The sequence below is a fragment of the Mastigoproctus giganteus genome, chromosome 5 (assembly GCF_048544385.1).
Source record: "Mastigoproctus giganteus isolate SK-2022 chromosome 5, ASM4854438v1, whole genome shotgun sequence".
Classification (NCBI taxonomy): domain Eukaryota; kingdom Metazoa; phylum Arthropoda; class Arachnida; order Uropygi; family Thelyphonidae; genus Mastigoproctus; species Mastigoproctus giganteus.
Window position 1 is genome coordinate 208,861,802 of NC_143579.1, and position 17,834 is coordinate 208,879,635.

The 17,834-nt window shown below is 36.9% G+C and overlaps 1 protein-coding gene across 1 annotated transcript in view; it reads left to right on the forward strand.

The window, feature by feature from the left end:
• The window catches only part of LOC150086055 (DNA (cytosine-5)-methyltransferase 3A-like), a 233,524-nt gene that overhangs the window by 116,730 nt on the left and 98,960 nt on the right, over positions 1-17,834 (forward strand). The window contains exons 9-10 of the mRNA XM_090373678.1: positions 15,484-15,605; positions 15,719-15,783. Coding sequence (XP_090229804.1) covers positions 15,484-15,605; positions 15,719-15,783 — 187 coding nt within the window. The remainder of the gene's footprint in view (positions 1-15,483; positions 15,606-15,718; positions 15,784-17,834) is intronic.

A 17,834-nucleotide genomic window follows, 5' to 3' on the forward strand; every position in this document is an offset into this window, starting at 1 on the left:
GTAGTAGTGGCATGTGATGCAAGAAAGCAAGTGTATGAGCTTATGCAGGATCAGCCAAAAAAAGAAAAAAAAAAATCACACCATTCCCTCCAAATGCCTGTCCAGTTCCTCCTTAAATTTATTTAACCTGTCAACTTCCACAACGACAGATGGAAGTTTGTTCCAGCAATTAACCACCCGCTGGCTAAAGGCAAATTTCCGCACATCTATTCTACATCTGTCTTTTCTTAATTTGAATTTATGCCCCCTTAGGTTCGTAATCTGAACAAGTGGAAGGATCCCATCAGAATTCAGTGCTCAACCCATTCAAGGCCTTATACAGCTCAATCAGATCACCACGCAGGTGCCTAGTCTCCAGCCACTGCAATTTGCAGAATTTAAGCCTCTCTTGGTAAGAGGATCCCTTCATTCCCCTCACCAATCTTGTTGCCCTTCTCTGTACACATTCAAGTAAATCTACATCCTTCCTAAAATGAGGCCTCCAGACCTGTATGCAGTACTCAAGGCGTGGCCTGACCATTGCCTTAGACAAAGGGACAATCACCTCCTTCTCCCTACTAGCAAAATTCCTATATATCATTGACAAAACCCCATGACCTGCCCTGGCAGCCTGTCTGCATTGCTCAGAAAACTTCATATCTGCCTGAACAATTACCTCCAGGTCCTTTTCATTCTCTACCACTGTCAGTGTAGTACCACAGAGTTGATACGTTGCTCTAGGGTTGCTGTTTCCCATATGTAGTACTTTACATTTGTCAATGTTAAACTTCATTTGCCACCTCTCAGCCCATCTGCTCAACCTTTACAGATCCTGTTGCAGCAGCAGAGCGTCAGTAGCGTCCTTAACAACCCTGCCAATCTTTGTATCATCTGCAAACTTGGACATTAAGCTTGATATACCATCATCAATATTATTTATAAATACAGAAAACAACAATGGACCCAACACTGAACCCTGAGGGACTCCACTAATAACATTAGTCCACGATGAGCAGTGTCCATTAATTACCACTCTCTATCTTCTGCCACTCAATCATCCATTTATACCTAGCAACAATTTGCCACCAATGCCACTTTGCTCCAATTTGTGCAGCAGTCTTCCATGTGCAACAGTATCAAAAGCCTTTCTAAGATCCAAATATATAATATCAAAGTTATTCCCTGCATCCAATTCTTTTGTGACTACATCATAGTATCCAATCAAATTGGTTAGGCAACACCTTCCCTTAACAAAACCATGCTGTGTCTGAGCTATAACTGAATTCTTGCCAAGATGATCCTGCAGTGCTTCTTTAACCAGTGCCTCCATTAATTTTCCTGGAACAGAAGTTAAACTCACAGGTCTATAATTACTTGTGTCAGCCTTTGATCCTCCTTTGTGAAATGGGGTTACATTTGCACATCTCCAGTCTGTGGGTACCTCCCCCGAGTCAAAGAAGCTCTCATAATTATGGCTAACGGATTGCTTACTTCCTTTGCCGCCTCCTTTAATATAACTGGATAGATCCCATCCACTCCAGGTGCTTTTCTTATGTTTAACTTCAACAATTTCTCCTCTACTTTGCTTTCAGTTATTACAAAATCATTAAGTATCCTGCTACAATTTGATAACCTTCTGCCATTTTCAAACCTTAATAATTCCTCATGTGTGAATATAGATGCAAAATACTCATTCGGTTTGTTTGCTATCTGAGCAGGATCATCAACAGTCAAACCATCAATGTCAAGTGGACCAATCAGATTCTTCCTCTTCCTTGTAGAGTTTATATAAGTAAAGAAATCCTTGCTGTTTTTCTTAGCATCTTTTGCCAAGGATTTCTCCTAATCTGCCTTCGCCTGCCAAACCTCCTTTGTGACCTGATTACAGACTAGCTTATATCTGCCATAGGCTTCTGAGTTGCTTGATAATTTATATGCATCCCATGCATTTTTCTTCTCTGTTACGAGTCTCATTAGTTCATTAGATAACCATTTAGGTCTAAACCTTGGACAATATTTCTTAATAGGTATGAAACTTTTAGTAGCATCCACGATTAATTCCTTGAATGCTTCCCACTTAGAATATACTGTTGGTAACATCGTTAGTTGATCCCACTGTACAGAATTTAAAAACTGTCGGAGACAGAGACACAGAAGCCTATGATAGATATAAGTTGATGTGTAACGAAGTTACAAAGGAGGTTAGGCAGGTGAAAGCAGATTACGAGAAATCTTTAGCAAGGGAATGCAAAGAAAAACAGTAAGGAGTTCTTTACTTATGTAAACTCTAGAAGGAAGGGGATGAATCAGATTGGTCCACTTGATATCGATGGTTCAACTGTTCATGATCCTGCTCAGGTAGCTAACAAACAAAATCAATATTTTGCATTTACATTCACACATGAGGAGTTATTCAGGTAGGGGAATGCCATAGACGAAGTAAACACTGGCAGTGAGCTAGATGATCTTGTAATAATTGAGAGTAAAGTGGAGGAGAAATTGTTGAAGATAAATACAAGAAAGGCACCTGGGGTGTGGGATCTATCCAGTTATATTAAAGGAGGCAGCAAAGGAAGTAAGCAATCCGTTAGCCATAATTATGAGAGCTTCCTTGGACTCAGGGGAGGTACCCACAGACTGGCTGGAGATGTGCAAATGTAATCCCAATTCACAAAGGAGGATCAAAGGCTGACACAAGTAATTATAGACCTGTGAGTTTAACTTCTGTTCCAGGAAAATTAATGGAAGCACTGGTTAAAGAAGCACTGCAGGATCATCTTGGCAAGAATTCAGTTATAGCTCAGACACAGCATGGTTTTTTTAAGGGAAGGTGTTGCCTAACCAATTTGATTGGATACTATGATGTAGTCACAAAAGAATTGGATGCAGGGAATAACTTTGATATTATATATTTGGATCTTAGAAAGTCTTTTGACACTGTTGCACATGGAAGACTGCTGCACAAATTGGAGCAGTGTGGCATTGGTGGCAAATTGTTGCTGTGGATAAAGGGATGATTGAGTGGCAGAAGACAGAGAGTGGTAATTAATGGACACTGCTCATCGTGGACTAATGTTATTAGTGGAGTCCCTCAGGGTTCAGTGTTGGGTCCATTGTTGTTTTCTGTATTTATAAATAATATTGATGATGGTATATCAAGCTTAATGTCCAAGTTTGCAGACGATACAAAGATTGGTAGGGTTGTTAAGGATGCTACTAACGCTATGCTGCTGCAACAGGATCTGGAAAGGTTGAACAGATGGGCTGAGAGGTGGCAAATGAAGTTTAACATTGACAAATGTAAAGTACTACATATGGGAAACAGCAACTCCAGAGCGACGTATCAACTCTGTGGTACTATACTGACAGTGGTAGAGAATGAAAAGGACATGGAGGTAATTGTTCAGGCAGATATGAAGTTCTCTGAGCAGTGCAGACGGGCTGCAAGAGTAGCTCATGGTGTCTTATCAATGATATACAGGAATTTTTCTAACAGGGATAGGGAGTTGATTATTCCCTTGTATTAGGCAATGGTCAGGCCGCACCTTTGGTACTGTATACAGGTCTGGAGGCCTCATTTCAAGAAGGATGTAGAGCTGCTGGAACGAGTACAGAGAAGGGCAAAAAGGTTAGTGAACGGAACGAAGGGTTGCTCTTACGAAGAAAGGCTTAAGTTTTGCAAATTACAGTGTCTGGAGACTAGGCACCGGCGAGGTGATCTGATAGAGGTGTACAAAGCCTTGAATGGTTTGAGCATGCTCAATGCTAATGGAATTCTTCCTCTTGCTCAGAATAATCACCTGAGAGGGCATAAATTCAAATTGAGGAAAGACAAATGTAGGATAGATGTGTGGAAATTTGCCTTTAGCAGGTAGTTGGTTGGTGGAACAGCCTTCCATCCCATGTTGTGGAAGTTGATAGCCTAAATAAATTTAAGGCTCAGTTGAACAGGTATTTCGAACAAATGAAGGGGTGAAGTGGAAGGGTTTTTTTTTTTTTTGGATGATGCTGCATAAGCTTGCTTTCTTGCATCATATGCCTCTACTAATGCTAAAAGATTTTATGAAGTTGGAAAGTTGACCATAACATAAATTAAAACAATGAGAAAAAAAATTTTAAAGTTCGCATTGAAATTTGATTTCGATGATGATAGAAAAAGAAAAACTATGAGAACAGCTAATGGCCCATCCCTTAAAGATGCTGTTTGTTGTTGATGTAGTTGGGTTCTGAGAGCATCAGCAGCTAAGGCTATATTGCTTCATGTATACTGTCTGTAAATTGTGTTCTGTGGTCAGTTTTCTGGACAAAAAAACCTGAGTTTCGGGAAGAAAAACCATGTATGATTTAGCCACGTTGCGAAAAAGACCCATAAATTCCTCCCATTATTGACTGGACTGAAACTTGGGTCTTTTACCCCTAGGGTGCGGAGGACGGTGATTCTACCAACTGTGCTATCCATGAGGGCTAGGTATGAGCAACACGCTCAATACTGTCCAACTGAACTACTCTTGCTGAAAAGTGAAAGATCTGGCAACAAAGAAACAAAGCTCGAAAATGGTGCAGCAAAAAATAAATGATTATTTTCGTTAAAGGCCTATGCATATGTGTTATTGTAGCTGAAAGTTCCATTTGTTTTGTTATCTATGATAGGGTGACCAGATTTATAAAACAAAAAAAACAAAAAAATGGAACACTTATGGCGAGTTAACTGACATGATTCGACTGTCATACTAGTTAAAACCATCTTCTTGTACTCTTTTCATGCTAACTAACCATAGCTGTTTAACTTGATTAAAATTAATATAGGTTACTTACATATTCATTGCTGTCTTAGTCTCACATTTGTGTAATTTTACAATTGACATTGTCAAATTACACAAATCTTTATTGAGCAGATGGGCCAGGATATACACTATTAACATTTTTGTCATATTTTTTAGATGACTGAATTTCTTCCAAAAGGTTTTGGCTGCTCCTTTATGAAATTGTAAAAGGCCATACAAGGAATGGCTTTAAAATGTGTTTTTGTTATTAATATTGTCAAAATGGATGGCAGATGAACTAATGAGGCCAAAATGGATGTCAGATGAACTAATGAGGCATATGGCAGAGAAGAAAAATGCATGGGATACTTACAAATTAACACATAACACAGAAGCCTATGATAGATACAACTTGATATGCAACCAAGTTACAAAGGAGGTTAGGCAAGCGAAGGCAGATTACGAGAAATCCTTGGCAAGGGATGCAAAGAAAAACAGCAAAGAGTTCTTTACTTATGTAAACTCTAGAAGGAAGGGGATGAATCAGATTGGTCCACTTGATATTGATGGGTCAACTGTTGATGATCCTGCTCAGGTAGCTAACAAACTAAATGAATATTTTGCATCGACATTCACACATGAGGAGTTATTCAGCAAGGGGAATGCCAGAGGTGTATTCAACTCTAGCAGTAAGCTACAGAATCTTGAAATAACTGGGAGTAAAGTGGAGGAGAAACTGTTGAAGATAAACACAAGAAAGGCACCCGGGGTGGATGGGATCTATCCAGTTATATTAAAGGAGGCAGCAAAGGAAGTAAGCAAACCCTTAGCCATAATTATGAGAGCTTCCTTGGACTCAGGGGAGGTACCCATAGACTGGAAATGTGCAAATGTGACCCCAGTTCACAAAGGAGGATCAAAGGCTGACACAAGTAATTATAGACCTGTGAGTTTAACTTCTGTTCCAGGAAAATTAATGGAGGCACTGGTTAAAGAAGCACTGCAGGATCATTTAGACAAGACTTCAGTTATAGCTCAGACACAGCATGGTTTTGTTAAGGGGAAGTCTTGCCTGACCAACTTGATTGGATACTATGATGCAGTCACAAAAGAACTGGATCCAGGGAATAACTTTGATATTATATACTTGGATCTTAGAAAGGCTTTTGATACTGTTGCACATGGAAGACTGCTACACAAATTGGAGCAGTGTGACATTGGAGGCAAATTGCTGCTATGGATAAAGGGGTGGTTGAGGGGGAGAAGACAGAGAGTGGTAATCAATGGACACTGCTCGTCATGGACTGATGTTATTAGTGGAGTCCCTCAGGGCTGGGTCCATTATTGTTTTCTGTATTTATAAATGATATTGATGATGGTATATCAAGCTTAATGTCCAAGTTTGCAGATGATACAAAGGTTGGCAGGGTTGTCAAGGACATTACTGACACTATGCTGCTGCAACAGGATCTGGAAAGGTTGAGCAGATGGGCTGAGAGGTGGCAAATGAAGTTTAACATTGACAAATGTAAAGTACTACACATGGGAAACAGCAACCCCAGAGCAACGTATCAACTCTGTGGTACTACACTGACAGTGGTAGAGAATGAAAGGGACTTGGGGGTCGTTGTGCAGGCAGATATGAAGTTCTCTGAGCAGTGCAGACGGGCTGCAAGAGTAGCTCATGGAGTATTGTCAATGATATACAGGAATGTTTCCAGCAGGGATAAGGAGGTGATTATTCCATTGTATAAGGCAATGGTGAGGCCACACCTAGAGTACTGTATACAGGTCTGGAGGCCTCATTTCAAGAAGGATGTAGAGCTGCTGGAACGAGTACAGAGAAGGGCAACAAGATTAGTGAATGGAACAAAGGGGTGCTCTTACGAAGAAAGGCTTAAGTTTTGCAAATTACAGTGTCTGGAGACTAGGCACCAGCGAGGTGATCTGATAGAGGTGTATAAAGCCTTGAATGGTTTAAGCATGCTGAATGCTGATGGGATTCTTCCTCTAGCTCAGAAAAATCACCTGAGAGGGCATAAATTCAAATTGAGGAAAGACAGATGTAGGATAGACGTGCGGAAATTTGCCTTTAGCCAGCGGGCGGGCGGTTGGTTGGTGGAACAGACTTCCATCCCTTGTGGTGGAGGTTGATAGCCTAAATAAGTTTAAGGCTCAGCTGGACAGGTATTTTGAACAAACAGAGGGGTGAAGTGGAAGTGGTTTTTTTTTTTTTTTTTTTGGCTGATGCATAAGCTTGCTTTCTTGCATCAAATGCCTCTACTAATGCTAATGCTAATGCTAATTGTCTGTACAGTTTCAACGGACAAGTGGTTCCTTTCATCAGTCCAAAATGCATTCATTAAAGAAAACACCCTCTCTAATGAAGCATTTGTGCCTGGTATTCCTAACACAGAACTCGCAATGCGTATTATGTTCCTAAATCTGATATCTTAATTTTTCGTTGTCTGAATTGTCTCAGTCCACCCGTCACTAGTCATCACGTCGCATTTATTCCAATGATCAATCTTAGATTCACATATATTATTCGCATGATTCACTTCATTGAATAGTTCATCTTCATCTATTACTTTTAGTAGGCACCTCCGTAGCCAGGTGGGAAGGAGCAGCAGTGCATAGCACACGCTTCTTGATTAGACCGGGGTTCGAGCCCGTCACCACCAAATACGGAGGATGCGGGAAGGTCATGGAATGACCACCGCATATCCCGGAGCAATATGGCCTTAGTTGCTAATGCTCCTAAAAACCAAATAACAAACAAACAAACAAACATTACTTTTAGTATGTTGGTGTCAATTTTGGATATGTTTTGGACACACTGTTGAACAACACACCAAGATGGGGGGATATTAAACAAAACCCATTTAAAGTCACATAGCTCTGCAAAAGGTGTGGCCCAGTTTTCCACATATTCTAGGAAAGTATCATGGAAATTGGTGACAGTTTCAGCAAATTCAACATCTCTGATGACACCATCCTCTATCAGTTGGATTTTGAGGTCCAGGAGAGCAGATGTAAAAAAAATGTTGCTCCTTTCTTTTGAGCATTTTTTCTGCCAGGGCAGTCAGTTCTTTTGCCACTTCACTGCCACAAATGTCCTCTCTTTCAATCTTTTTAATAGCATTAGTACACATTTTAAGTTGGCTGTGAATGAACTTGAACCAGAGAAGAGACTGTGAATTATTAAAAAAAAATCCCTCCAGAATTAGGGGATTTTACCTTGTGATAGAAATATGACTTGAGCCCATCAAACGTTTTGATTATTCTTTCCACTGCAGGTAGCAAGGAAAGCCATCGTGTCTTCACACTTCCTAAAAGTTGCTTGTATTCCACATCAGCAAAGTTGCAGAAGGATTTCAATGCCTCAGGTCCATTCTCTTTTACTTTGTTAATAATTGATTCCACATCAATTGGCAATGTATCAGCACTTGTTTGCAAAGTGTTATGCACAATATATGCAGCACAGCCTACTCCCAAGATGTTCATTTTCATGTTCTTTCTTAACTTATGAAAGACATTATTATTATTATTATTATTTTTCCCTGATTGAGGGATTCCACTCTGTGATAGGTACTGCTACCAAGTACATAGTATGGTTGTAATGTCTGGTGTTACTATTGGTTGAGGAAATCTCTGACTATTCTACAGGTGTTCAGGATTGTGACTTTCTGGAGTTCCTTGTAGGTGTTCTCTGGGAGACCTATTGCTGCTAGGCTGCTATGTAGAGTCTTTGGCACCATACTGGTGGTTGATACGATAATCGGGATAGTCGATACTTCTTGCATATGCCACATCTCCTTGACCTCATGTCTTAGGTTCATGTATTTCCTAATTTTTTCCTCATGGGTTTTCTGGACATTGCTAGTGTTGGGCACTGCTATGTCAATCAGTAGGTAGCCTTTTCCATTTTGTCCACAAGGGTTATGTCCAGTCTGTTGTGCGGGATTATCATTATTATTATTAGCTGTATGGTGCAAGGAAGCCTGAGGCTTATGCTGCACCATCCAGAAAAAAAAAAAAATTCCTGAATTACCTTAAGAGAGAGAGAGAGAAGTAGAAGGGAATCACCAAGAAAGAGAAGAATAATGATATCCAGCTCAGGACCCTGGGTGTGCCAAACCCATACTCACCAGATGTGAGCCCCTGGGGTTCTTGCCTTTTCTTGCAATGCCTCCGAAGTTGGTGTTGCGGTTGTCACCACAAAATGCTGCTGTCGGCGCCTCCATAACCAGGCGAGCAGGAGCAGCAGTGTGTAGCACACGCTTCTTGATTAGACTAGGGTTCTAGCCCATGCCCACCAAATACAGAGGATGCGGAAAGGTCACCGCCGCATATCCCCGGAGCAATATGGCCTTAGTTGCTAATGCTCCTAAAAACCAAATAACAAACAAAGCACAAAATGCTATCTTGTTGGTTAACTTATAACTTATATTTCTCCACTATATAGTATAAACCAGAGCTGTAATGCTCAATATGTTCTATGTTGATATAAATATTGTAAAATAATAAGAGAAGTTTACCTCAATATTATGTAGAATACTTCCATATGATACTCCCCAGAAATTAAAATGATAAATTAAAATTCAATTTAACACAATTAAAAATCAATTTAATGCAATTAAAAATAAGAAAATTAATTAAAAGAATCTAACGAAAAAATTTCAAAACGATTTTCCTTCCTGAAGCTGACAGTGCTTTTCGAGCGTATGTCGTGATCACAGGAATGAAAATTACTGAATAGGGGTGAGTATAAAACTTAAATAGGGATTATTTGTCTTCGTGCATGCGTGTAAAAGCCCATGAATCGGAGATCAGATATGGCCGACGAACATTAACAGATTTTTCATGTAATTTAATTTCTATGGTTTCTGCAATTAATAGCCACGTATAATTACGTTGAACACTAAGTATTTTCGCCTCGTTAAATAAAAAAGTATGTTTTTCGTTAACGGCATGAAAGGCTAATTCTGACGCTGCTGAATGAGAAGCACGAACTGAGGCCGCATGTTGATTAATACGTATTCAAAGGAAAATGCGTCAAACCTTGGTAAGACATTGCAATCACTGCAAGAAATGTTGTATACCAGGTCATTCATTTGTGTTGTCAACGAGGAAAGGACTGAGCGATTGTTCAGTATAGTGTGTAATTTCCGTATTGGCCTGGCCACAATTTTAAATTCGATATCTTTAAAGAATCTATTAAGCTGTTTGTGCCACTGTTCAACCTATGGGACAGAAATAAAGTATTTTTTGATATTACTATTGTTGGTTGGTGTAGTATTTTGTATCCTATCCTTAACTTGTACCCTAATTCAGTTTTTGTAGCAAGGGGATAACCCCTGTTTAAGAATCTACTGGTTAATATTTGTATTTCTGAGCCCAAAGCAGATTCCGTCATTGTATATTTATAGGCATTTAGAAATTGATTAAAGATAATCGATCTTTTGTAGGTGAATGGGTGATAGCTGTTATAATGTATAAGTATACAGGTGTTTGTAGATTTTCGATAGATGTTAAATTGGATTTTATTCGAGTCCCGAGTAAGCGTGAAATTTAGAAAATTTAATGCTTTGTATCCATATCCTCCCTTTCCAATGTAAATTTGAGTCTAGAATGAATATTATTAAACAAATGTAAAATGTCTTGGATAGTACTACTATTGGTAATAACTAGAACATCGTCTAAATACCTCCCATAGTATGTGATTTGACGTTGAAAAGACGTCAAATATATATGCTCAATCTTTGAGAGATAGATCTCCGATATTAAGCTGCTCAGGCTCAAGCCCATTGTCAAACCAAAAGTTTGTTTGTACACTTTGTCTCAAAAGGTGATATAGTTAGCCTCAACTAACAGAATAAGAGAAGTTTTCCTCAATATAATACGTAGAACACTTCCGTATGATACTCTCCAGAAATTAAAATGAAAAAAATCAAAAATCTTACATTCTAATGTGCTAAACCTTTTTTTTTTTAATTCTCCAGAACTGTATTTTTGATAAGTTGAAAAATCCAAACAAATCAGAAGTCCGAACAACCCCTCGGTTCCAATTAGTTTGAATTATCAATGCTCTACTGTACCAGTATTGCAAGTAATAATATTGACTCAGTCTGGTATGCTGCTGGAGGAAATATGGTTTTCAGAGTATGTTATAGGCCTAATGACCAATGAGTATATTGTACAAGTCAGTTAATATATGCAGTATGTTACATTTCAGGTGCATTAGCAAATACTAATAATCATGATTTATAACAGAAAAAAATAGAAATTAAACTTTTATGTGCAAACTGGAACATTTTATTTCTGTGTATCTGCCATATTGCACATTTATTCCTGCCATTGGCGCATGGTAACAGTCATAACCAGTGATTCAGCAGAAATACAGTGTGCTTATAAATTATTCATCTGATTATGGAGCTGAATTAAAATTTTATTCTAATAGGTAATGTAAAGTGGTTTGTTGTACTTAAAGCAACTCAATTTCTTATCACATGACCACACTTCAGTAAACCTTCACATGGGCACCTTTGGCAGCACGTAGAATGTCAAGATGGTAGCCAATTTCATTCCAAGTGTTTTGAAGCATCTCTTGAGAAATGGAAATCACTGCCTTTTCAATCCAGTCTTTTAACTCTGTGATATTAACTTTTTTTCATTCATCTTGTCCTTTACATAGCCCATACAAAGAAATCCATTGGTATATCTGGGGAACAAGTAGGACATGGAATGGGATCATCCTGGCTGATCCATCAGTTCGGAAATTTTTTATTGAGGAAATCGTGCACATACAAGCCCCAGTGTGATGGCTCTCCAGCTGCGGTGCAGCATACAATTCAAGCATATCTAGCTAATTTGTGGAGTTCACTATTTTCACAGAAGAAAACTGGCCCAATTACCTGGCAGAATGACAGTGCACACCAGACATTTACCTTGGGACTATCATGCTTGTGTTCAAGAACTGAATGGGAATCTGAAAATCCCCACTCAGTTTGTGAACTGTGGAATATCACTTCATCACTGAAAACAACATTTTCTAGAAAGTGTTCTTCTATTTGGTTGAGAATGTGAACAGTGAATTCTTCTTGTTGTGAGCCTTAATTTTCTGGACAATTTGCATCTTGCAAGCATAAAATTTCAATCTCTTGTAAATTAACCTGTGCAATGTTACTTGCTGTATTTGCAGCTACAGGCTTTCTTGGTGGAGGGTTTTGTAGGTCTTCGGGTAAACATTTCCTGAATTTCTGAAACTTTATCTGCAGATACACTAGGCCCACCTGCTCCTTTCTGGTGCAGCACATGCCAGTTTCTTGAAACTTTTTCAACCATTGCTTCACTGATTATTCTGTAGGAGGATCTTTCTGGAATTCCCATTGAAAACTTCTTTTTACAGTCACTGGAGAATTGGTATCCCACAGCCACAACACACGCTGCTTTTGCCTGCACAGTTGTCATTTTAATGCTGTACTGTCACAGTGCTTGGGGGGGGGGGGATCAAGGCTGCCAACCACATGAGAAAAAACTCATCAAGATGGTTTGATAACTACAGTAAACCATTTTAAGATACCTATTACAATAAAATTTTAATTGAGCTTCATAATCAGGTGAATCATTTATAGACATCTATATATGGTATATGAATAACCTATGTGATATGTGTGGAAAAAAAAAAAAGAAATAATAATTGCTGGATTTCTATTAGTCTGATTTTAATGAAATTTGGGTTGACTAGACAAATCTTTCTAAAAGAGCCAAATATTAATTTTTTTCAAAAATCCACCAACTACAAGTCAAGTTATTACATGCAAATGGATGGATGGACATGGTGAAGACAATAGGTGCTTTATGCATATATGCTATCACACCTAACAACCATACAAGTCAAGTTATTACATGCAAATGGATGGATGGACATGGTGAAGACAATAGGTGCTTTATGCATATATGCGCTCACACCTAACAACCATACAAATACAGGTGACCAACAAATCATGTGTTTCATCATGGAATATTTTAACTTTCCAAATATTGTTGGAACTATGAATTGGCAGCTCACTCAGCAGCAAAACTTCTGGCTTTGCTAGATAACTGCTTTCTATACTAGCATATTAGGCTACACGATGAAGCAGTATTCTTGATTTGATTATATGTATTAAGAACCTTCAAGTAAAGGAGTCACTAGACAGAAGTGATTATAATGTATTAATGTGGGATTTATTTAAGATATAACTACTGCCAAGGGTAAATGGAATGGATTTTGTTTTCTCAAAGGTCGTTACTTCTTAGACTTTTATTTTTTTAATTATTTTCACTGGAACCAACTAATGTTGTTAAAAAAATGCAATTTCTGAATAGGAAGCATTCAGGGAGGTAATCATAAAGGCTACTAAGCTCTTATGCCAACTAAGAGATATATAGTTCAAGATTTAGACCAAAATGGAGTTTAGATAAACTGATGGGTTTAGTGGCAGAGAAGAAAAATGCATGGGATAATTATAAATTGTCAGTGGCCCGAGATCCTGTAGTAAGTATAAATTAGTGTGCCATCAAGTTACTCAGAGGATTAAGCATGATAAGGCAGATTTTGAAGAAAGAAAAGAAAGAAAGAAAACACATGACTTGTTGGTCACCTGTATTTGTATGGTTGTTAGGTGTGAAGAAATTCTTTTGAGCAAGAAATTCTTTGCCTATGTTAACACTAGAAAGAAAGGGATGAATCACATTAGTCAACTCAATATGAATGCATTAATCATTGTTGATCCTGTACAGGTTGTGAACAAATTGAATAAATATTTTGCATATTTATTCACATATTAAGAAGTTTTTAGTTATGGGGATAGCAGATGATTATCTAATGCTGATTGTAAATTATTGTAAGTTTTTATGATAACAAATAGGAAACTGGAAGAGAAATTGCTGTAGTCAAAAGCCTGGAGCTGATGGACTCTATTCATTTATATTACAAGAAGCAGAAAAAAAGGTAATCAAACTTTTAGTTGAAATAGTGAGAAAGCATGTTTGGTTTCAAGTGAAGTTCTTATGGATTGGAGATGTGTAAATGTCTGTCCTTTTCACAATAGTGTTTCACAGTGTGAACTAGGTAACTGCTGACATGTAAGTTTGACTTCTGTGCTAGGAAAAGTAATGGAGTTAGTAATTAAAGTAATGCAGGGTCACCTTGATAGGAATGGAACTATAAGGCAATCGCACAGATTTGTCAAAGGGAGATCATACCCAATCAGTGTGATTAGTTATTGCAAGGTCATCGTAAAGGAACTAGGTGCAAGGAATAATTTTGGCATCATGTACTTAGATTCCATTAAAACTTCATACTGTTCCACATGAATGATTGTTGTGTAAATTGAAACAATATGGCATTAGAAGTGAATTTACTATCCTGGATAAAGGGCTGGTTAAGTGATAAGAGACTAAGAGTAGTTATAAATGTCCATTGTGCTTAATTGACTAATGTTATAAGTGGGGCATTAGTGGATTCACTGTTGAATACTTTATTGTTGGTTTTTTTTTACATTTATTAATAATATTGAACTAGGTATTTCAAGCTTTTGATGTTTAAGTTTGTTGATCATACAAAGGTGGCTAGACAGGGTGGCTAATGCAAGGTTGGGTTGCAATAATCCCAGAATAACATGCTATGTGAGTAACACTTAGGAATAATTTGATATGAAGTTCTCTGAGCAATACAGACAGGCCGATAGAATAGCTCTGTGGTTCTGTCAGTAATATACAGGAACTTTGCCAACAGGGATAAAGAAGTGATTATCCCATTGTATAAAGCAGTAGCCATTAAGCCACATCTGGTATACAGGTTTGAATATCTTGTTTTAGGAAGAACAGATCTGCTGGAAAGGGTACAGAGAAGAGCAATAAGTTGAGTTTGGGACACAAAAAGATATTCTCTATCAGGAAAGATGGGTTCTATAAATTGTAGCATCTGGAAACTAAGTGTGTACATGATGACCTAATTGAAGTGTGCATCATATAATGTTTAAGGCTCTAAAAGGGTTGAGTAAACTGAATGATAATAGCATCTTTACTCTTTCTCAGTTTAAATTGAAAAAGAATGATTTCAGGATAAATATGGGAAAATTTCCTTTCACAGAGGAAAATTGATTGTTAAAATGATTTTCTATATGGTGTTGTGGAAGGGAGTATTTTAAATAAATTTGAAGAAGGATTAAACAAACTATTTTAAAAAATGGATAAATGAAGTGAGTAAAGAGGAAGGGTTTTTTTTTTTTTTGTCTGATGCTGTATAAGCTTATACAGCATCATTTTCCTGTACTAATAATACAGTATAGAATGTGGTGACTGAATATCTAGTACCTAAGCTCTAGCTTGCATGTAATCAGTATAGCATCATATATAGACTTTCCACTTTTTCTCAAAACTGTTAATTTTTTGTACTCATTTCTTACGACTTTCTTTATCATTATTGTCTTCCTTTACTTCTACTCTAGCTTTTTAAAAACTGCCCACTTAAAAAATTTTGACAGTTCTGCATGGTTGAACATTAAACACCTCAATCAGATCTCACAGGTGCCCAGTTTACTGACCCAGCAATTTGCAGAAATGAAGTTATGATTTGTCAGTGCTCATCATGAATGTGTAATTAAATTTTATGTGTCCTGTATACCTATATAAATAATTTAATTCCTTTAGTAACTAATTATTAATAGAACAAGTTTTGTTTTCTTTTTAGATATCTGTGTTGGTTGTGACTCTGCTTTAGTGAAACCAATATTACAACATCCAATGATAGAAGGTGGCATATGTAAGAAATGTAAGCCTAGTATTATGAAGGCAGTTAAAGATAAAGCAAATGTAAGTTGATTTTTATTGAGAAGTATTAAGTTTTCTGCTTTAAATTGCAGAGAGTTTAGTTTAGAAATGTTGAAATCGTACATTTTTTTCTCTTTTGATTGTTTGCTGTCTAGGAACTTTGTTTGATTTGTGGCCAAGGAGGAACTTTATTTGTATGTGATAATAATCAATGCAACAGGTAAGTTAACTTATCTCTCTCTGTACCCTCCCCCATAATACTGTTAATTTTCTTGGTAAGTGTGTATGTATGAAAAGCAACTTATTCATATCTGAGATCTGCTTTCAGTCAGAAAGGAAACCTTTTTAGTGTTAATTCTATAAGCAAGGCGATGAGATTGGCAAGGTAACACTCCCCTTAGAATTTTAAATACAGTGAAACCTCTCTATAGCTGATACCTCTGGGGCAGAAGAAAGTGTCTGCTATAGGGAGGTATCTGCTATTGGGGAGGTGTCCACTTTGTTGGGGGTTACTATACATGTAGTTAGTTTCAATAATTCAGAAAAAAGAAATTCACTGCAACTGGTTACTTAACACAGACGTTTTTTTTTTTATTGCTTATCATTATATATTTGTGTTTAAATTAACTTTTAATAAATAAGTTAAGGGTTAGGGTTTAAGGAAAGAAACTCAAGTTTGTATTTAAGTGATTTGTCAGGTTGTTTTAAATTTAGTTATTTTAAATGAAATCAGATCTGTTTAAAGTCAAAGTGCTTCAGATGTAGTTACTTTGTTTATGTATATGTATAACTCAAAAATATAATGGAACAAGTGAAATGGCAATAAAAATAGGAGACTGTAAAGAAAGAAAATACTTAGCTAACACTGGAATTTTCAAAGCAGCCGAAACCAAATATCACTAAAATATAAAATAATGAGCAGTATTTTAACCAAGGGCAAGCAGGAAGATTAGTCTTAGCGCAGATAAAATGAAATGGAACAGCAAAGTAAACTGTGGAACTTATAAATTTTAGAAAAATATATAAGGCACAATATGGCAAATATTACTATAATGTCTGGAAAGAATTTAATTTGGAAAGCAAATGGAGAGAGTGGTTTTTATCTTAAATTTGTGAAATATCACTGAAAGTCCAATGACAAACTGCACTGCAGAAAGCCTTGGAACTTCTGAAAAGAATACATGAAATATAACAGCAGATCAAAAGAGAAGGGCAGAAAAAATGGACAAAGTGTAATGGCATAACCATTGGGTATAAAATTTAATATTTAAAATGTAAAATAATAGGACCAATGTAGTGAATATTAAAAAGCCAATTAAATAAAGTTTTTGCTGGTTACTGGCTGTCTGAAAGTAAATGAAACCTGAATTGTGAAATAGCATGCCCCCCCTCCCTCTGCCCACCTCCACTATTTTTGTTCTTAATAATGTCTACTGTTTCCTTTGCTGTATTATTTGAGGCATACCTGTGAGCTTTTATAATTGTTTCTCATCTGACTTCTAGTGATATTTCCCATATTTAGGATAAACGCCAGCATCTTCAATGGCTTTCTAAATTAAATTGGATTCTTTTCAGACATTATAGTAGTACTAGCTGTATTGAGCTTTTTAATATATATTTTTTTCTAAATTTTATGTTACATGGTTTACTTTGCTGTGCATATGATTTTATTTCTGCTAATACTATTCTTATTCCTTGCACTCAGTTAAAATGCCATTTTTTATTTCATTTAATTATACAGGATGTTTCAAATTAAAAGGCACCATGGTCTGTCTCATTTATTTTCAGGTTTAGACTATTTGTCATCTAGATCATTCTGTTATTTTTATCATTATTTATTTCTTTTTCCTTCAAGTAAAGTAAATTTATGTTCATTTCACAAGTATGCCAATGATGATTTTAGACTAACTGAGATTGATTAAAAACTTTCACATTGAGAAAAAAAGAGTTGATTAGACAAAACTTAAATTTTGAAATTGTATAATTATAAAATGGTAGTACTTATCAGTCAGTTAGACCAAGGTGCCTCTTAATTAAAAGACTGTGTGTGTGTGTGTGTCAAAATTATTTTAATAAATTCATTGTTTTGAATTGGAATTTATACAGGCTCTTTATTGTCTATGTACACTTATTGGCCACTTTATTAGGTATATGTACCCTTTTCATAAAATGAAATGCTCCTTTGATAACAGCATCATGTGTTTGTAATGTGTTTGCTATAAAGCAGTTAGGCAGATAAGTAGGAATGCTGAACATGGCACGATAACTGGG